Below are 23,467 nucleotides of genomic sequence, written 5' to 3' on the forward strand. Positions count from 1 at the left end.
ATATATCGTAAGCTTTAATCTATTGGATACCGCTATATGTCAAATATTCTTATTTATCTTATATACTTTCTTATTAGCTGACCAAACAAGCCCCACAGAACATCTCAAATGTTTTGAAATTGCACCATTATTTGAAGAATCTCCATAAAATGTTTTGCGATGATTTCAGTTATTGAATAACGATCACATCTTTCAGGCTGCTACAGAACGATGCGCTGAGACCAAACATGGATTCCCCAGTCTCATCCCAGGACAACGACATCGAAGTAAACGTCGTATCTGGAGCCAGCAGTCCTGACATCCCTTCCTCACCTTCTAGAAGAGACCAGAAGAGCCCCTTCTATGATTTGAAGAAGGATAAAGAAGAGAAGGCCACGGGCAGTGCTCCTTACACGAGTTTTTCTATCAGTTCCATTCTTAACCGGACTGAGCCGAGAAGGGAGTCGAATGTTCTGGAAGCTGCGTTAGCTGCTAATCATTTCGGGAGTGCCAATGATGCTATGTTATCGAGGTAGGTTTTTTTTTTAATATTTAAATTGTTATGTATTTATATATGTATTTATTTTATATATGTAAGTATTATGAATGTTTATTATTATATATTATCTATTTGTACTTTATTTAAATATTCTAATTCGAACACCAATTATTTGTGTACTTCCTAACTGCAGTTTCTATTTCGTGTCCTATACCCAAAGGTTGTTTGGAAGAGATCGCTCTTTCAGCGATAAGACCGCCTTTGTACATCTTTCATTTTATGTTTCTTTTTGTTGTCGCTTTTAATGGTGTACAATAAAGAGTATTATTATTAATATATCTATATATATGTATATTTCTTGTGTGCGTGTGTATGTCACTGATCTCCTCCTAGACGGCTGGACCGATTTTGTTGAGTTTTTTTGTGTGAGTTCAAGGAGATTCGAGGATGGTTTAGATTCACAATTTGGTCCACTGGAAAATGTTTATTCAACTAATTTTTTATTTATAAGTAATTGTTAATTTTGGAATGTTTTACATTGGATCCGGAAGAGTGCGCTACCATCGCAGCATCAAATATTAAATATTATAAATAAATAAATAAAATAAATAAAGCCTTTATTCACTGACCAACAAGCACTGCACAATTTTTGTTTTTTACTATTTTAGTAACCGGTTCTTTTGCCAGGTTGTCCTTCGACATAGGCCTCCCCTAGTTGCTCCCACACTTTTCTTTCACGAGCTAATCTTCTCCATCCTTTTGGTAGATCGTCATCCCATCTTTTTATTGGACGCCCTCTTTGCCTCTTTCCATTTCTAGGGTACCACTCCATAATATTTTTGGTCCATTTTTCCTTATTTGTTCTCATAATATGTCCTATCCAGTTCCATTTCAGTTTTTTAATTGTTTTGCTAATATCACTCACTTTTGTCTTGCTTCTTATTTTAGCGATGGTCCACCGGTCTCGCAGCTTTATATTAAGCATACTTCGTTCCATGTGACGTTGGCAACTTACAAGTTTTGCGTTGTTTTTGTACGTAGCAGGCCAAGTTTGACACCCGTAGGTAAGGCATGGAAGAATGCAGATGTTGTATAATTTGCTTTTAACAGTCATTGGGATTGTTTCGTTTTTAAATATTTCTTTCAAAGACCAATAGCGTTTACAAGTGTTGCTTATTCTTCTGTCGATCTCCTTTGAATATTGGTCTTTTGTAGATATGATTTGTCCTAGATATACGTATTCGTCGACATATTCAATAGGCTCTTGCCTTAGTTCTATGTTATGTTTTATCGCATTTGTCATTAGCTTAGTCTTAATTGGATTCATAGATAAGCCTGCCTTCCTGCTTTCTTGGTCCAGTTGATATATCATAGTTTGAAGCATTTCCGGAGTATCAGCAAATAGTACGATATCGTCAGCAAATCTTAGATGGTTTAGGTTGGTTCCATTTACATTTATGCCAAAGTGCTCCCATTCAATATTTCGAAATATATTTTCAAGAACTGCTGTAAATATCTTCGGCGAAAGTGGATCCCCCTGTCTGACGCCTCTTTCGATGGTAAACTCATCTCCTACTCGTTCTAGTTGAATCTTCGCTGTGGAATATTTGTATATTTCTTTTATAATATTTATATATTTACTTTCTATTCCTTGGTTTTCTAGCGTCTTCCAGATGTAGGTGTGACTCAGTGAATCGAAAGCCTTACTGTAATCTATGAATGCCAAATAATAAGTTTTGCCATACTCATTACATTTTTCAATTAACTGTTTGACTACATGAATATGGTCAATGGTTGAAAAATCAGAGCGAAAACCCGCCTGTTCTTTTGGTTGATTTGCGTCCAGTTGCTTTGTTATTCTTCCAAGTATAACTTTTGAGAACACTTTATAAATATTAGATGTAAGGCATATCGGTCTATAGTTGTTAATATTTGTTTTATCTCCTTTTTTATGTAAAAGAATTATCGTCGACTTTGTCCATTGAGTTGGTATTTGTTCGGTAAAGAGAATTTCGTTGAATAAGTAGGTCAAGGGCTTAACAATTGTTGTTATTGTGTCCTTCAATAGCTCATTTGAAATTTTGTCGTCACCAGGTGCTTTACCACTTTTTTGTGTTTGAATAGCTTTAACAACTTCTGCTTCTAGTATGCATGGTATTTCTTCTTCTAATTCAAATCTCTTTTCTCTTATCAGTATATTTTTATTCTTATTTGTGTATAATTCTTTATAAAATTTTGTTGCCTCTGTAATTATTGACAATCTTCCTGTAGTCTGTTGACCAGTTTTCTTTTTTTTGACTTTTGATATTAGGTATCCATTGTGTATATTCTTTTAGTTGTTTCAGGCCTTTCCTTATCCCTCCTGTTTTTTCTATCTGTACCTTTAATATATTTAGTCTTTCTTCTTTACGGTGTCTTCTTATTGATATCTGAATTTTCTTGCTGATGTTCGCTATATTTTGGAAATTATCTTTACGATTCTCCAATAGTTTTTTTCTCTCTTCCATTATTTTTTTTGTCTCTTCTCCTAATTTATCCCTTTTTTCTATTTTTGTCCGTAATCTATTCACTTCTTTCATTGCTTTTTCCAAAAAATCGTATTTTTCTTGTAAAGTTCTATGCGTCTTAATTTCTAGTAGTGTTTTATTTAATTCACCTAAGTTAGTTTTTGATAACGGAAACGAAGTGCCTATATTTTTATTTGATAAGATATGTTTTCTTGAATTTCTTTTTTCGCATTTTATAATTCCTCTTACCATTCTATGATCTGTATTAAAATTGAAAATATTTACTACGCTGACTCAATTTCGTTCATATGCTTGCCATTTGGAGAAATCCATGTCCACTTTCTCATCTTTCCCTTTTTAAAAAAGCTGTTCATTATTTTTAGATTAAACGTAAAACAAAAGTCGATGAGTCGTTGTCCATTATCGTTTCTTTCTCCGCTACTGTATTTTCCTAACACGAATTCGTCTTTGTTTGATTTGCTGCCTGTCTTTGCGTTAAAATCTCCCATCACTATTACGTTTTTATTTATCCCTTGCAGTACTCCAGCTAATTTTTTATAGAATTTTTCTTTTACTATTATCGTATCTTGTTCTGTAGGTGCATAGGTTTGAATAATAGATATCGGTTGTTTGAATCCAGCTAACTGCATATTGAGAACCGCAATCCTGTCTGATATTCCTTTAAAATTTAGTATTCTGTTTTTTAGATATATTTTTTTATTAAAAAAAAAAAAAAAAAAAAAAATTAAAAAAATTAAATATTATTCTATTTTAATTACAGTTTGTCCCGACAGTTGGTGCTCCGATCAAATTGAGAAAAATATTTGAAATTTTGTGTTATGGCAAAACAACGTTTGCGGGGTCAGCTAGTTATAATTTAAATTGTTTTGCCTCGCTCATTTGATTATGAAATAAAAATTCTTTAGAATCGTTGTGATTTGAAATTCGATGAAACGAAAACGCGTCACTATAAAGAATAGGTGATAATGAGATAGAATACATTACACAACGTTTATATTCCCAGTAAAAAAAAATCTCTAGTATGCTAGTTTTCTGAAGTTTTACTTCTACCGTGTGTGAATTGCACACACATTATTTTTTTATAATATCTTGTCAAAGAAGGGAAACTTTACAAAGGGTATTAGCGTTTACCGTAATAATGTCTTTATGTGGAAAAAATATTTATATACAATAGTATATATTTATTGCACTTAAAAATATATAGATTATAGCCTTTAGCCTTTGAAAATGGTAAAAATACCCCCCCCACTTATCGACCTCAGATCGCTCGTAATTTATATATTTATTGCACTTAAAAATATATAGACCAGTGTCTTTAGCCTCTGACAATGGTAACAATAATACACCTTCCAAATTATTTTTCCTTTCATTTTCGTTGTATTCTTTTCCTTTTCCAACGGATTTCATCCAACTATATTTTTTTTGGTTTCAAAAGCTATCTGCACTGATCTAATAAGCATAAATCATGTTTAATAATAATGTTGGCAAGGGCGAACTTATATCTATAAAAGATCTACCACTTTACCCATATAATTATAGAAAAAATACGAAAGAGGTTTTATAATATATTCATGAATGTTTTGAATTTAATATAACTTTGCGTTTTAGTTCTAATACGATATAATTGACCGATGAAACTATAAACTAGGTAATTGTTGTCTGTTGAAGCGAATCAAGCATTCTGTGATGATTGAATATGCTCCGTTTAGACGACTTGACTTCTTTGGATAAACTGAGTATGTTAAGTTAGCCGTATGTATATGACTAATTTGAATTTACTTTTTAGTTATTTTAAGTTTTATTTTATTTAATAAATCAGAACGTTCATCGTCATACAGATGTTACAAGCACATTTTCTAAATTCATCGTTCGCTTCAAATATACAAAGTGTTTTAACACACATATGTCTGAAAAAACAAATACTAGATGTCGTGGACTTAAATACATAATAGTTCTGTAGTACATTATTAATAGCTCTAAAATAGCTAAAAACACGTTTCTTATACGTGATCACAATTTAACAAAGACATATAAGTATCATCAAAAACTTGTAAGAATCAATTGAAATTTAATGTAAATACAGTAACTTAATCATTTTTATTCAATGTTACTACGTAGCTCGCTCCAGTTACTAGTCCGTTCGAAGTAACGAAGCCTAATTGGTAAATTAAGCTTAGTCTGAAGTTAACCGTCTAGCCTCTGATCGTAATCCTTTGTTATAAAATTACGGATAGTTTTCATTAAAATAAAACAAAGATTTTGAAGTTTATCTTTTGAGTTATTTGTTAATTGTTTTCATTATTTGAAAACATTGAAAATTATCTTAAATTGAAAGTTTTGTTCGCATTTTGTAATGAACTTTGATAAATTGTGTTTAAATCTTTAGGGAAATTTATAATAGACAACTTGGAATAATCTTGTGTTAGAAAATATATTGTCTTATTCATTTTATCGCTATTATAAGGCTTTGTCATTGAATAATAATTAGCTGCCCTGGGGAACATCGGACCATCATATTTTTTTTTACGTGAATACATTGATTTTTTAATGATCTTTATTTTACAGGTAAATTTGTCTTTACAGGTACATTTTTACCTTATTTACAGGTAAATTTATCATTGAATTTGGAGCAGTCTTTCGGAAATTATGGGCGTGTATACATACAATACGATTTTTTTTTAATTTATATAGTATTAAATTAGTATATCGAACTATAAAAATTTCCAAGAACTATTTACTTAAACATCTTACTCTCATTTTCAAAAAAATTAAAAATGATGGCTGACAATTCCGTCAGGTCTTCGTTGGTCGTTTTTTCAAACTACTTGATATATTACTTAATATTTATAGTTTTACAAGAACTCGCTCGAGTAACTCGCTTATTCCAACTCACCCGATCGATTTTGTAGATTAAGCCTAGTACCGACCGCGCTGGTCGCTACGATCATGATCCCATGGTACGCCACTACAACTTCACAAGTAACTTCATTCAAACCACCCCTCAGTTTGAGGGTTCGTTATTTAAACATAGGCCGTATTTTATTTTATTCATTTAAAAGTTAAATGTTGTGTTAATTTTGAAAGTTCGCGTTCTCTACTTAAATAATAATACTTTATTCGTTTTGAAACGTTTGAATCGATTTTGACGATTCATTTGTTACTAGCTGACCCCGCAAACGTTTTGCATTCTATGTTATTTACCCCCTTAATTCCCTCCCCCCATAACTTAGGGGTATGAAAAGTAAGTAATGTCCAGCTATATTATGCTAAGCTATATTATGCTATATAATTAAAAAGTCAAGGATCAATGGTTTTTAATTATGTTTAATTAATTATTACAGTTTAAATTTTTTTTAACACGGCTATTAATACCGGTAACAGCTCTAAAGGGAGGCATAGGCCCAGCAATGGGATGTTACAAGCAATCAATCAGTCAATGTTTTCTCTTCTCAGATGAAATTTTTATTTAATTGTTGAGTTTACTTGGTTTTAATTCCATATACTAAAATGAGTCTTTTACATATATATCTTAAGTAGTCAGAATACTGTTATTAGGTAAAACTCATTTTTTTCTATGTAATTAAAAAAAAATCAATTCAAAAAAACAATAATTGAGACTTTCGACACGTAAAAAGTAATATATTTAATCTCAAAACAAAATCCCAAACTAACTAATTTACCAAAATCAAATCAGAACGTAAAAGAACTTTATTCTTGTAACGAATAAAAACGGACCATTTAATCCGTACGAAGGAAACATCATTACCCCATCTAATCAAGGGTTACAAGTAGTTTCCCCTTTATGGGGTAAAAATGGGCCTTTTATCTGGGTAAAAGTCGTTTGCTAGGAACTGACAAGACAACACATTGGACCTGTAAACATCTTGATGGAGGTCGACGTCTTGTCTTTTTTGTTAAGATTGGTTATTTAACATTCCTTGATGGGGCAGTTTCCTTGACGAGGGAAACTCCTTGATGGGGCAGATTCCTTGATAATTCATTAAATATAATGAATCTCAGTCGTTCTCTTCAGTGTTCGTTGTTGTAACAACAAAATTCTTCATTTTTATTTATTTGTCAGGTTTACCTACAGCTATTTACATAACTTAAAAATAATAACAAATATTTCAAAATTAAATATAATACCTACTTACAGGTGCACCACCATACCACATGTATAACAATAAAGACATAAACATAAAAATTACACAATTAGCAAATTTAAATAACTAAAAATAGTCAAAACTAGAAACAAAAAAAAAGTTGTCCCTTGACGGTAGAATGATAAAATTACAAAAAAGTTGTCAAAGACTACATATATTTTAACAATTTTTAAAATAGGAATAGATGGAGTCTTTTAGAGAAGTTCTTTAAGAATAAAGTAACTAGCGAGATGACGTGTTGCAGGATGTAAAGAATATTGAACTGCCACCTAAAAAAACAATCAAACTGATTAAAACTCAAGGTCTGATCCTGGCTGGAAAAAAAAAAATCAAAGCAATGTAAGATATTTATGGGGCTTCAAGAACTATATACTTTTTAGAAACATACACAGACCGTCTATAGGTGTGAAAGCGCAGTGTTAGCAGTGTTTGACAGCTGCTCTGGTTATGACATTGGTCATTTCATGTTTGTATGGGTCATACGGATATTTTTCGTGGTATGAGCGTTTGTTTTGTGTTGTTCCAGACTCTTAAATCAGGATTTTGGTCGTGTTAAGGGTCATTACGATTAAAAACCTTATTTATTTATGAAGTCAGACAGAAGAGGAAATGATAATATATAAATATAAGAAATAAAAATTAAATGACAATTTACAAAATTCAAACAATTAGAATGTAAGTAATAAAACTTTAATTATATAACTGACAAGCTAAATTGCGATGATAAAACATTTAAACTTAAAGAAAATTGTCTCCATTTTCCCCCCTCAAATCTTAATTACGCCTCCAGTGACGGCCGACATTTTGTTTAGCGTTGTAAACAATCTGTCATTGTTCGCGCCATTATTGTTAAGTTTATGTTTTTTAAATTCTTTGCACTCTTGTCCTTGTAGCTTTTTAGGATCGTCTAATTATGTAATTTAAGAAGGAAAAGTAATTGATTAAAAGGATTTGAGATTTTTTCTTTTTTTTGTATTAATTAGAGCGTTTTAGGAAGTTTTTATTATAAATACTTTTGATCGAAAAAAAGGGATCACTTTTCGGCCTTCAGGGTGGGTTTGTTAATATTTAACTCTTTGAGATAGTCGAGTTATTTTAGATATTTGAGGTATGTTGTTTGTTACTTGTTTTTAATGAATTATTTAAATATTCTTTATTTTTTTTTCTGTTGTATCATTTATTTATTTTATTGCCGAGTTAAAAATTTATCGGTACTTATGTATTATGAAAACATTTCACGTTTATATTAATATTACGAAAAATGTAAAGAAGTTATTCAAACAGAAATTCATAAACTACGTATAAGAAAATATTTGAAGTTTAACTTTATGTATGTTCTTTACTGTCACTAACTTCTGTAATATGTTCAAACTATGCTATCCCTAGGTTTTTAATAACCTGAGAATTAATTTTGAAATAAACTGTTGGCGGAAAACTGTCGAAATTCTGTCTGCAGTAAGCTAAACAAGAGAGAATAGGCAATAGGACATCATATAGAACAACTGCCAGTGAATTTGTAAAGAGCCGCAATCTTTACTTCATGACGTCATATGATATTAAATCTCTATGAGAAGTAAAACGAACTTATTCACGTATGTATGAGGTAGATCTTAAGAAATAAAATATGATACTAAAATCCCCACACGGAATGTCTCTCACCCCATAAATATAATGGAATCTTTTGATAAACACCCTTCTTTAAACACCTAATAACAGAAAATATGCTGCACCCTAAATCTTTGTATCTTAGGGTGAGTTACTTGCCCCTCTTAAGTATAAATAACTTACCGATTGTTTGTGGTGTAAGTTAGAAAATTTAGCGATGTTTTAACACATTTTAAGTAAAAAATTATAATGAATTTTCATAACTTTTAATTTTTATTTTATTACAATAGACAATACAGCAACGTGACAATACATACTATTTATATAATAAAGATTTCATGATATACATACAATACCAAAAATGTATCACACTAAAAGAAAATAACTTCATTATTATAAACTGCTTCATTATAATCTAAAAAATACTAAATTTTATTATGTAAGCGCTTTAGTTAAACTTATATTAATTAAAATCAATTTCTTTCTTGTATCACGCATTTGTCATGATATATTACAATTTATAATATACAAATTCTAGTACCTCGTGATTTCTTACGTAATTTCCAACCCTTGAACATTTCGGAATGAAGTATTAAGTTATTCTGAATCTCCAGTTAGTAATAACTCTATGTAGCTTCTTCCACCAAATTTATCACATTTGTTCAGTTATTTCGACACGATTTTTAACTAAAAAAGTAAATAAAAATAACAGTCGTTTATAATATTGTGAAAAGTTAAAATACATTACTACTCTTTGAATCTAATTAATTATAAAAAAGTTTTTCGTTATTTCCGCTACCGCTTATAAATTAAGGCAAAATAATGAAAGTAGGTATATAGAGGGTAGGAAAGTCACTTTCTTATCTCTTAAGAGAATTTCAGGATCCATTTTTGCCCCTTACTGAATACCTACATTTTTTCATTTTATGAAGATATCCTGTAAGCTGATAGGGGATTAGTTGGGTATGAATTTTAATTTTTTGGCTGCTTTTAAGCTGTCTACAAAGCTTAAGTTTATTTGTGCTTATTATTTTTTGGGATTTAAATCCAACCTTGCTAAATTTTATAATTCAATAATCACCATAGTGATATTAAAATTATTTATTTTTGTAATTGAGAATATATAAGGAAATATTTTTTATATAAATATGTTTAAAAAATTTGTTTAACGTATTTCCCGAATTTTCCTTTCGAATCTACAAAATCAAATAACCGTCACAAAATAACCGACATTTATTTCAATATTTAAAAATAGAATAGTATTTTCAAAATTCAAAAATAGAAAACTATTTCATTCCATATTTATAAAATTGAAATACCGTCAAAGTACAACCGACACGATATTTTTTTCGAAATTGAAAAATAGAATCGCATTTCATCAGAGGTTAAAGAATAAAAAAAGTATTTAATAACAATCTCACGGAATGTTTTATTAAAGAGAAACATACAGAGCATTAACTCGGCTCGGCTTTACCGACTCGGCTTTACCATACTGCGGAGAACTAAAAAACTAAGTGTTCACATTGTACATTAGCAACACGAGCAAAAAGGAAACGTTTACCAAGAGGTTCTCGAACACAAAGAGAGTTTTTAATATATGTCCCGTACAAAAGAATATAAAGACTTCATGCTTGCCTATTTCAAAAGTCTAAACCTATTGTGGGACCTGGAATCTTGGCGGTGACTTAGTTTCGTATAATGGTACCGAATTTTTCAAGATGCGAAATTAATATGGGTGTATTTTTTTTGGTTTCATATATTTAATATAGCTTAAATTCTAGATGTTTTGTCATAGAAATGGTTAGTTCTCCAAAACTTTAAAAGTATTTGAATCATTAATAATATAATTCTCAAAAAGCAGCTCTATCTGTATTCTGGCTGTTTACAAATACCTACATTGAAATAGTAAGTAGTAGTAAAATTAGGTTTTTTTAAGTTAAAGACTGGTATGTATTAGTTTGGTTTAACTTATAGCTACTATACTTGAGAATCTAAAATAAATGAAAATAGTCTGGCATATTTTTCAAAGCATTGCAATATAAATGGAAATATAAATCGCATTTCTTCTTTATTACAAAAAATGTTTCATTATGAAATAACAGTAGTTACATTCTATTGACATTTAAGCACTGAAAGCGCTAGACACCCGCTGAATGGTCGTTACGAGTCGTATTGTCGTTTGTAACCTAGGAAATAAGTGAAAAGATATCTCTGAGAAGCTTTTAAACGCGTCCGAGAATACCTCCCTATCTGTAAAACCAACAAAAGGCTCCCGTGTCGCTTGCACGGACAACAGATACAACTAAACACTTTATGCTATAAAAGAAAGTACAAACGCCATTATTAGTAACAAGCGCAGAGTGTCGGGCGGACGCGCCGTGGCAAAAAGAGTGAGCGGGTGACGCGCATCGATTTTTATACCCCTCAAGAGAGGCGGGGTCACGAGCCAGCCAATCAGAGCGCGGTGAGCCGACCAATCACGGCGAGCCTTCTTCCTTTCCGCTTTTAAAGGAAGCAGTACTTTATCGAGTAATGGAATTTCAGTTTGGAACTTCTCTGCGGGGATTAAATGTGGGACCGATGCAAATTGGTAATGTCCCGATTTCTTTCTTTTTTGTGCTCTATTGGCTGTTGAGTTTCGGTCTTGGGTTTGATTTAACGATTTAGCTTTTTTTTATTTATCGAACACACATGTATGCTTCAGATTCATTTAATATTATACGGTTTATTTTTTTTTTGTTGCGGTGAATAGATTTACGACAGAGACGCATGTTTATTATTTATTGTAGGTTTAATTTGTTCAAATTTTCTGAAAGTCTGAATCACGTTTGGCGTAATACAATTAGTTTAATTAAAAAGTGTTATTTCAAAATTCTATTCTATAACAATTTCTTAACAATTACGTTTATTACTTATCCACAGACACATACACATAGATAAACACAAACATACCCACAAACACACACATTAAAACCAATACTATAAGAACGATATTTAGAAAAAAAAGAAGATATTTCATATAAAAAGCGTATGTTAAAATATAATCCATTAGTTTCACGATTAATTTGTCTCTGACTGAAACTATAGTCGATAAACAAATAGAAAGGACGCAATCGTAATTGTTACGAATACCGATAAATGTGACGTTCGAAGCTTAGCGAGACAAAAGCTCGGGTATAGTGATGGAAATTTATCAATAAAGTATTACAACGAACTTTTGTTAAAACGGATTTTATATATGAATGTAGAGCGTTCGTAAATTTAATTTAAAGTACTTCTGGTACATTACAATACAATAATATAATGCGTTAGATATTTGATTGGAATACAAAAAACTAAAAAACAAAATAGTAAATACTTTAAAAATCTCAACAAGTATGTTAATACATTAAAAACTTATTGAAAATATAACTTAATTAATAATTATTCATTAAGTTATATTTTCTTAAACTTAACTTTCTGAAAATTAACTTATTGAATAATTATTCATTAAGTTATATTTTCTTAAACTTAACTTTCTGAAAATTAACTTATTGAATAATTATTCATTAAGTTATATTTTTTTAAACTTAACTTTCTGAAAATTAACTTATTGAATAATTATTCATTAAGTTATATTTTCTTAAACTTAACTTTCTGAAAATTAACTTATTGAATAATTATTCATTAAGTTATATTTTCTTAAACTTAACTTTCTGAAAATTAACTTATTGAATAATTATTCATTAAGTTATATTTTTTTAAACTTAACTTTCTGAAAATTGACTTATTGAATAATTATTCATTAAGTTATATTTTCTTAAACTTAACTTTCTGAAAATTAACTTATTGAATAATTATTCATTAAGTTATATTTTCTTAAACTTAACTTTCTGAAAATTAACTTATTGAATAATTATTCATTAAGTTATATTTTCTTAAACTTAACTTTCTGAAAATTAACTTATTGAATAATTATTCATTAAGTTATATTTTTTTAAACTTAACTTTCTGAAAATTAACTTATTGAATAATTATTCATTAAGTTATATTTTCTTAAACTTAACTTTCTGAAAATTAACTTATTGAATAATTATTCATTAAGTTATATTTTCTTAAACTTAACTTTCTGAAAATTAACTTATTGAATAATTATTCATTAAGTTATATTTTCTTAAACTTAACTTTCTGAAAATTAACTTATTGAATAATTATTCATTAAGTTATATTTTCTGCATCAAATTCAATTGTACAAAGTGTCACTTTGTAAAATAAAATAGCAACTCCACAGTTCCTATATTTTAACGGTAAATAAGAAAATAACTTTGTCCCTACGCAATAATACAACAATATCTTAAAACAGTACCTATCGATTAAAAAATAACAGACGATACGTTAAGTAATTCCACATAACTATCCTTTTTTAAGGTCGGTTAGTAAGCAAAATCACAAAACACGCCAGCATTTCATTAGTATCTTACTTGAACTACGAGCTACGGTGGCGCTACAGCGTAGTACCTCGTAACTACGAGGTACGTAGCACGTAGACATCGTAGACATGCGTCGTAGGCAAGATAAAGTATCTGTATTACTAAATTATTTTTGATATTTTTTCATGTATATGAGTTTTTATACAGGTTTGAAGTGTAAATACTGTCTGTATTCTTTTTTATATTATTTTGTGTTTTTTTTTCTGTTTGATTTACGTTGAGGTATAATTGTGTGTTTCCACATGTCTATTTGTATACTGAAGCTTATATATTAGAAACGAGTAAAATATATCGTTTGTAGAAAATGACATACCTACATAACATGTATATATTATGATTTTTAATCTTATTTTGGTATTCGTCAAATGTTAATAACTGCGATTGTTGTTTTTAGATTAGCGTTAATTCGATGACGTTGTATAAGCCATAAACAAGATTTCATGAAACGTCTTACTTACATTTCCTTAAAATGAAAAATCGTAATATTATTTGTATTATTAAATGCTACTTTTATTCAAAAGTAAAAAATAATTAAATAACTCCTTATAGACAGAAGAAAATTTTACAAATTTGTTAATAATCTTCGGTTTGTGACAAGTTTTTGATCTTAAAAATTAAATGAACTACTTTACTTACCTTGTTTGAAATAAGAGCTTCTTATATTTGAGATGGATTCCACGTATTTTGTATCGTCTCAAAATAAGTACTAAGCATTAATCAGTAGTTAAATATTTAAATGATTGTTGTTGATTATCTATTTTCGACAATCAATGATTGTTTTATGATACAATAGCTTATTATTAATACCGAAACAATTGTAATATTTAAAAAAGCCGAGGATATAATCGGTGTGAGGGTAGATTCATTATGAAATTGTAATAATGGGTGAATGTAAAAATAATAATGGGACCATTACATGGCGCGGTCGGTAAAGCAAGTTCTTATGGTTATTTATTTAAAATTCAAGCATGGATGTTGTCACCGCCACTTATTTTGCTTCGACAAAAATTAATGGGATATCTCGAGCCTTAACGAAAAGTTGCTAAAATGGAAGCGGTGTTATGAAATATATAGTAAAGCTTGCAAAATAGATAAAAAATAGTGGAAATACAAGTGAATATTCTCTTACACATTGTGGGTGAGTAGTGTCGAGAAATTATAGATAGTTTACCGGAAAAATGTATAACTATTGAATAAATTTGAAAACACTAGACGAACAATTTCAGAGAAAGAGGAAAGTGACTTTCGAGCGTCATAAATGCTTTAGGTAAGGTAAGGTAATGTCTAACGAGACATAAGAAATTTTAAGTATCTTAATATTGACTATTTCGAATATGTTAAGGTTATTGGTAACATTGGGTACATTACCTAAGTTTGTAATGTACCTTATGTTAAGATGTAAATTTTTATTTTATTGCTGGATATTTAGCTACCTTAACTTTATTTTATTATTGTTGAGTTTTTTTTTTGTAAATGATATTATTTTTAAGTTTTGCTAAGTGTAAGTTTATCACCTTATGGCGAAATAAATGGTTACATTTAATTTAATTTCATTCGTTTAATTTCATTTCGATATTCAACACCCATATGTAGCTTGTTGTTAATTTTATTAAAACACAGTCATCACAACCCTGTAAACATTCAACTTATGGGTGAAGATGCTCTCTATGTTTATTAATGTAGAATTAGACTTTAATTAGCTGCTAAGTTCTCTTGCTATATGACAAAATTCTAAAATAATATGAAGGATTACTGATGGTTGTTTTTCTTGATTTTCATTTAAAATTATAAAAAAAAAATAGTATTCGCAGAGTAAGAAGGTGATAATTTATATCTCAAGCGCATATCTTGTATTGCAAGATCTAAAAAAATACATGGTCTTACTTAAAATAAAAAGAAACATCCAATTTATTAAAACAAATATTTGGAAGATAAATTTTCTTTTATTTATTTCTGTACCATAAAATTATAACCATAAATGGTGTTGCATAAACTCAAAAGAGCTAAAATAATACTTATTTAATATTTTAATATAACAAATGTTTACAGTTTATCGATAAACTTCATCAATTCACATCACTATCGCCCACACTTCAAGAGCTCCGATCCTCTTTATCGAGAACAATCGATACGTATACATCGATACGTCGTAAGCGAGCGGGCTTGTTCGTGTCAATAGTGAATTTATAACAAAAATATAGAAAAACAATTTTACTTCAGTGATTTATTGTTCTTTGCACTTTCCTTTACTAAAACAGTTTTTTTTTAGTTTGATTTGAAATATTGTTTGTTTTTTAATGTTCTATAGATGTAAAGAAATGTAGAGACAGTAATTCGTTAGTTCTAATCGTTAAAGCTTTATTTCTAATTAACAAAAATGAATGATAAGAATGTTGAGTAATGTCATGTCTACTTATGAAGTTACAAGAGAAGGAATACAAGCTCTCTTTTAAAGATACAAACTCTTTTTGGCATAACAGAAAAGCAGGTTCACATACCGAACATTAATCCCCGCCTCAAGTCTGGGTATGATATATGTATTTATTTTTAAATAAATATTAATTATATGTATTTGTCGAAAAAATATATATTTAGCTATATCAGTCGGATATTACTTATATATAACACAAGCATTCTTTGTACATTGACGTCCGTGTGTATTGTTATATACATTTAATTATTTAAGTACCATTTTGATATTGTTACAGGCTCGGTCTTATTTCTCAGTGGAGTGCGCTGGCTGGTCGGTATGGGGGACTCGTACCCGCGCCCTGGTACTGGCAGAGGCCTCATGAACGGACTCCACCAAGAGGTAAATATAAGCCCTTCCATATTTATATATTTCGCTCAAGATGTAATCCTAATCGACAATAATATATATTAATAAATAACATTAAGCAGTTGAAAATAGCTATAATTTTTTTCAAATGTCTTGGAAATCTAAAGAAATTAAAAGGAACATATTTTCAAAAACCCTTTCTGACGTATGTGAATATTTGGTAGTTACTATCTATATAAATAAAAACGAATTTTGCTAAGCGCATAGCTCGAGAATGGCTCGACCAATTTGGCTAAATTATTTTTTTGTACATTCCTCAAGGACCACGGAAAGTTTTAATACAAAAAAAAATGAAAAAAAATGTGCTATTAACGTTTGACAAAATAGTTATTAATAATAATAATGTATTGTTTATTGTACAACAGATAAAAATAGCAGATAACTCTAAGTACTGAATCATCTTTGCCTTCGTATGCTCTTTTCCCTTTATTTACTGATTTTTAAATTATAATTTAATTTAAGTTTTATGATTTGTATAAAAAAACAACGTCGTAAGTTTTTGTTCATTTTCTTTTGTTTTAAACTAAAATTTATTTTTTCAAAGTGAGCTTTATTTATTTCAATTGTTATTATTTATTTATTTCTTAATCAAAAACATGTACAAACAAAGGCTATGTATATTATACTCGTGCAAAAATGTATAAAATAATTCAAATACCAATGTTAAAATAATGATACATAGTGTTTGGGAAACAAAACAAACATGTGGATAAAAAACCTAAAACATGTAAAACCTTAAACGTAAACCTCTTTCGAATGTCAGTCATGACGATAACTAAAACGTAAGGCAAGTAAGAGTCACACACACGCGACACGTTACAGGCTAACACCGAATGATGTCACCGTTACACGGATTAGCACATGTACGGCCTCCGCATAATCAATTGTCACGTACTGTGATTTGTGGCTCGCATTACTGTCGCAGCGCCGAAAACCTAAATAAAAATTTTAATGAAGTAAATACAATAAAAAAAAAAAAAAACAGAAAACACGATAAAAGATTAATGCATTGCGTTTAGTAACATTATAAAAACTAAATAATGACAATGAAACAAAAAATAAGTTTTAAAAGAAACGCTTATTATCTACAAAATATACAACACGTACTCATACTCTATTATTGCTTTTAAAACTACATAACTTGAATGAAAAGTTTAATGTAATGATTATAAAATTTGCCAAAATATTTTATATAAGTTACTACGGTACTTCCTCCGTATACAAATTCATATTAGTATACATGCTGTCAAAGGGAATATAATAATAATTCTTATTATGGTTTTTCTCATACTTTTCATTGATACTCCTTTCGGCCGTAGCTTAATAATACATAGCCTATAGTTTTCCCCGATAAACGGTCTACCCAAAACTTAAATAATATTTTAGTTGCAGCGACTATTTCTTTTTTCTATGAAGTCAAGACTTCAATTATATCGATAAGTAATACAACGTAAGTAGTCGAAAAAAATTAACAAATGCACTAGTCGTCACTAAGATTTTCGAGGGTTCCCCTCGATTTCTCTGGGATTTTATCATAAGATCCTGGTTTCCTTATCACCCTTGGGATATCTCCTTTCCAACAAAAAAAGAATTATCAAAATAGCTTCATAAACAACGAAATTATCGCAGTAACGTACACACACACACACACACACACATACATATATATATATATGGTCGAATTTAGAAGCCTCCTCCTTTTTTGAAGTCGGTTAAAAATAATCATCCTATCTTATAAATTATTTACAAATATATCTCCCCAATTCTATGTAATTTTATTTCATTATTTTTATAAATAATTATTATTTATTAGTCGCCGGCTGCAACAACTTGGACGATTTTTTTTAATTGTTAATTGTGAAAAAGTTTTTTTTTTTAATTTGATAAAATAATCGATTTCTAAACGAAATAAAAATATGGGAAATGGATGCCAGGTTACATAGGAATATATAAGAGAGTTTGTATATATTAATATTTTACGCACTCTCAGTCAAGTGTATGCACAAATAACTCACAATAGTCCCCTTTATTAAATCACGTCGGCTTTAAAAAATCGATGGCGCTATACGACACCATCAGCTGACAGCTATACATACATATATGAATATAAAGGTCTATAAAAAATGATAGCTAGAAAACCCACCGAGATTTACCAGAATTTGTAATTATTCTATACTAGCTATGCCTTGCACCCACGTGATTTCTGGTCGCATAAGAATGGCCTTACAATAACATTACAACCTTACAATAACATTATAAACTATGGCAGCTGTGCTTTGCGATTTTCCGCCGCGAAATTACCGATACCATGGGACTGTCGAAATAAAAAGTAGCCTAAGAATTGTTTTGGATTTCCAGCTACGTACACATACAAGTTTCGTTATAATCAGTTTATTATTTTTTGTGTGAAACACTAACAAACATCCATCCTTATAAAATATTCGCATTTAGTATGGTAGTAGGATATGCTCGTGTAATGTTTCATAGCGAGTACAAGTTCGATTCCCGCTCGTAAGAAGTGTTGCTATAGCTATAAAGATATTTATCATAGGTTTCTGTTTGAATGGCTTAATTGTACTGGTCGACGTTGTAATTTACTACGTGCGCTAGGGTATATGACTAAAGTGTCAGGAATAGTCAACATAAAAGTCAGGCACTAGAATGTCCACATTTTGACGTAAGCAAGTTGGTACACTGATTGTATTGTCACGGCGTATGTCACGAGAGTTTCGACACAAAGATTACAGTGTCTTACACCGAAATTAGTGTCTTGATTGTTTAGGTTAGTCAGTTCAGTCAGTTCAGCCTATTGCAGTCCACTGCTGGACATAGGCCTCCCCAAGTTCGCGCCAGACATCCCGGTCTTCCGCAATCCTCATCCAGCCTACACCGGCAATCTTACGTAGATCGTCGGTCCAACGGGCCGGAGGACGTCCCACACTGCGTTTGCCAAGACGCGATCTCCACTCCAGGACCCGTCTGCTCCAACGGCCCTCGGTCATATGATACAAATGACCAGCCCACTGCCGCTTCAACTTGCTAATTCTTAAGTTTAGGTATTTGTGAAAAATTAAAATCTGTGTCAAAGACAGAGTAAGAAACAATTTCATTAATATTTCATCACAGACGGATGTTAATAAGTATTCCGCGAGAATCTGTAGTTCCAGAAATGACTGTTATATTAAAAACATGCCAAAACTTATCTCGACAAGTCGTAAATAAAACAATTTTCATTTCCAAAGACGCGGAACTATCGACTGAAATCGAAGCACAAAGTCTATATGAACTCATCCGAACGCCATTGTCGTCACGGCAGCGAAAATTTCTCACATTCACATTTGTATGTTAGCGGGCTATATTTATGGTAAACAAGCAATCGTCATCTCGTCTGCTCTCTCAACCCCGCTCATTTCGCTTTAATTTTCCAAAACCCATCTCGAGGGAAAACAAAGCGAGCACCATTTCACGCGATCCAAACCAACCGAACAATGCCTTTCTAGCTACCGTTCCGCTATATTTATAGCTACGTCTATACGTGCGAGAGAGACGGATGTATGTCAAACATAGACCCGTCTCGCTCGCTCCCATTCGCGCCAAAAGCTATACGTTCGGTAATGTCGCATGCGGTTCTTTTAATTTTCGAATGCGGTTTGTTCGGATTGCTGTGAGTGCATTTGTTGGCCTCTTTTTTATTTTTTTATAGTGATCGATGTTGACTGTCAAGAATGAGCGTTCCAAATAAATATATTTTTTTAATCTGTGAACTATAGGTATAGCATATTAACTGAACGCGTTGTACTTGAAATGCGACTTTTTTAAATTGTTTATGATAGTGTTAGACTTAAAAAATTACAAGAAACACTTATACGATTTTTTATAATTGTAGGAGAAAACCATAGTTTACATTGTTACATATTATATTTTAATAAGGATTTAAAACTTTGAAAGTAGCTATCAGATAATTACTTAACAATTCAATATTCATAAACTGCTTAACTAGTAAGCGTTTGTGTAAACAGCAAGCCAACGGTAACAAAGGATTACCTGATACGGCTTCTAAAATCAATGCGAATCACTGCGGTACGACTATTTTGTTTGAACCCATTCATCTACGTCTAGACACTGAAACGAAGTTCAGTTTATACTAGACGGTGATCTTAAAAGTTATCGACATAGAGCTTGCTAAATTGAACCTTAGCTCTTTTTAATAGGGTATAGAATAAATGTCGGTAATGGGAGTGTTCCGATTCGGTTGTAGTGATTCATTCAACAGCGTTGATGACATTTGACTTCGCGCCTTCGAGTCTCGTTCGAATTTCGAATTTGAATATTGAACGTTTTGTCTTTAACTTTAAGTTAATAGTTCTTTGACACCATAGAGGTTTTATGCTCAATAGTCTACGATATAAAATATAAATTTTTGAAAAATTTAATTGATTTTTTAATCGGTATTTTTTTGTAAACTTTATTACTTATTTAATATTTTTTTAAACGTTGTCATAAATTAAAAAGAAAATAAAATATAATTACTTTTTTATGGCTTCAATGTTAATTAAAGGAAAACAAGAAATACCGCCAAATTACCTAATCAAGGGCGTAGTGGCGTAAAATCCCAACAGATTATTAACATTGTAATTGGATCGGAAATGTAATTGAAATTAACGTGTATTTGTTTCATTGTTGAAACCTTTTGGATTGTATTTTTTATTTTATTTGTTACATTGGATGTTTTCTTGTGAAAGTTTTATGAGAATTAATAATAATAAAAATAATAAAATAGTTTTCATTTTGCTCAAATTATGTAGTTTATATTATCTAGAAGCCCTACGACCCGTGCTAGCTTAAAAAACTGTGTTACAGGCCACATTTTACACAGATATTTCAATTATTTTTTTAATTTAAATATATAACTGATTGAAGAGGTTAGCCAGATTTGAAGTAGGATATTTCCTACACAGCAGGAAAGCCTGACTTGACTGTCGTACCGAGGTACTCGACCTTACAGAAGACACCTTACACAGCTAAATAATATTGCTTTCAAGCAGTGTTGTGGTCCTGTTGTGAGTTAGGTGACCAGCAGGCCTAGCATGCACGCCACGACAAAATTTTGTCTACCCCTTTTCTCGTATTATCTCTCTATGTCTACAGTAGCTAACATACGTGCACGTGATACTCTTCTCGTTACGTCAATAAAAGAGATAATCATTAAATTTTAGTGATCTGTGATATTTATCTCTACGGAAGCTAACATGACATCGTAATTTTGTCGAATTTTGCCGTTTTAGGAAGAGAAACTTCTCGTCTTCAATATTATCGACGAGAAAGACGATAAATAAAAAATAAATAAAACCGGGTGCCTATTTTTTGTATACCATGGCTTTTCCCTATTATAATTATATAATTTCGGTAATTTCTTCTTATTCTAAATAATAATAATAATAATAATACTTTATTTCAGACCAAAGTATAAGTCCATATTGGGTTAGTACAACAAGACAAGACAACATTCAGAATAAAAAACAAAACAAAATTATATTAAAAAAATCAATAAGTAAAAATAAAATTAAATAGAATAAAAGTAAAATCAATAATCAAAAAAAAAAAATTCAAAAATTCAAAAAATTTAAAAAAAAAAAAAAAAAAAAAAAAACAATGCGTGATAGAATTACAATTATCTAATGTGCGACAAGATATAAAGCACAACACGAGCATATTGTTTTACATATATAATTAAATTCATTTACTTACGCCGTTTTATTTTCCATATTAGATTTTTTAAATTAGATATACACTTTTTATCTTAGCCAAAAGGCCGAGAACATTGTTAAATAAAACATGTGTCACTCGTTTGAAATTATACAAACGTTGGCTCATCCCGGTTTGGCACGATTGGTCAATAACCTTGTAAATTCAACTTTACGACATAAGAAATAAGAATGATATTCAGTTGTGATTATGGTTGATAATGTTTCTCTACTCGACAAGGCGAAGTCTTCGGAAGAGAATTTTGTCTCTCGTAGTGCGCATGTTAGGGTAATCGAGAAAATACTCGATGTAGACATTATCCCTCTCTCTCGTCAAGAGATATCTCGTTGTATGCATGCTAGGCCGGCAGAGCTCTTTGGGGAAGGTTTATAGGCTACGGTATTTGCTTACCACGAGGTGAACCGTTTACGCGAATTTCACTCATTACAATGAAACAACTTTTTTGGATTTTATCCAAGGTTGACCAAGGTTGCTGTAAAGTATCCGGAACGTCGGGCATCAAAAAACTTAATAAAATGGAATAAAATCCGATAAGTTTGTTTCATTGTAATAATGTTTAATTTTACATAAATGCTTTTTACAAACTTGGTGTTACAAACATTCGATATTAAATTTTAATTTTGTTAAAATACTGTCAAATTGTTCAGTTTGTGTTCATTAAATAAATTAATTTTATTATATAGCTCGACGTCGTTCGGGGTCTGGCACATACCACAAATATACTACACTGACTACTGCTATCACCTGTATGGTCTATAAAAAAATTGGCTATGATAGTAAATTGAAATGCGATTTCCGGTGCAATATAAAGTAATGAGGGACACTAAGCCAAACCGTCATCCAAATAAAACTGAAACCCGCCCCCCCACTAATATGCAAATATTTGTCACTACCTTAATTAGAGAAGAAATTAAAAATAATCTTCTTTTGCTTTAAATATATCATTACTTTATTAACCCAGCCTTATTGTTGCAGAAGACTCCATAAACAATGAGGAAGGCTCAGCTGGCGGGTCTCCTCGACCTCGCAGTCCTCCAAGAGCACCATCTCCTCCCTCCCCCTCGAGATCCTCACCCCGTTCACCCCGGCTCCATCCCGCACTCTACCCCCAACAGCAAGATGTCCAGGACTCGGACCCTGATGTCGATGAAAGTGATGACTTCGACAAAGACGAGAAACGAGACCCCACATCCAGTCTTGGAAAAAGAAAGAAAAAGACAAGAACCGTCTTCTCACGCTCCCAAGTATTCCAACTAGAATCTACCTTCGACATGAAACGTTACCTGAGCAGTTCTGAACGAGCCGGTCTAGCGGCTAGTCTCCATCTCACGGAAACCCAAGTCAAGATCTGGTTCCAGAACCGTAGGAACAAGTGGAAGAGGCAATTGGCTGCTGAGCTAGAAGCTGCCAATATGGCGCATGCAGCTCAAAGATTGGTTCGCGTTCCGATTTTATACCACGAGTCAAGACCGACGTCTATGCCTCACACGCCCCTGCCGATACATCCGCAGTTTTCTAACGAAACCGGCGTCTACTTCCCCCCTCAAGCGCCGCAGCAGCTACAGCAGCTCCCAGCGTCCCCAGTTACGTCTAGAGCGCCGCTGTCCAGTCTAGTGTAG

General features: G+C 31.2%; 1 protein-coding gene across 2 annotated transcripts; it reads left to right on the plus strand.

Moving 5' to 3' along the window:
• Window positions 1-227: 227 nt before the first annotated feature.
• LOC123665177 (homeobox protein HMX3-B-like) lies at window positions 228-23,467 on the plus strand. 2 transcript variants are annotated; one of them, XM_045599521.1, is made up of 3 exons: window positions 228-511; window positions 15,952-16,055; window positions 22,824-23,467. In XM_045599521.1, exons 1-3 carry the CDS (start codon window positions 228-230, stop codon window positions 23,465-23,467), a joined length of 1,032 nt encoding a protein of 343 aa, XP_045455477.1. The 2 variants fall into 2 exon arrangements, 1 of the variants encoding a protein (XP_045455477.1); XR_006744998.1 differs by lacking the exons at window positions 228-511; window positions 15,952-16,055 and adding an exon at window positions 19,712-19,746 and having other exon boundaries at window positions 22,824-22,889.

The sequence above is a fragment of the Melitaea cinxia genome, chromosome 23 (assembly GCF_905220565.1).
Source record: "Melitaea cinxia chromosome 23, ilMelCinx1.1, whole genome shotgun sequence".
In the NCBI taxonomy this organism is placed as follows: Eukaryota; Metazoa; Arthropoda; class Insecta; order Lepidoptera; family Nymphalidae; genus Melitaea; species Melitaea cinxia.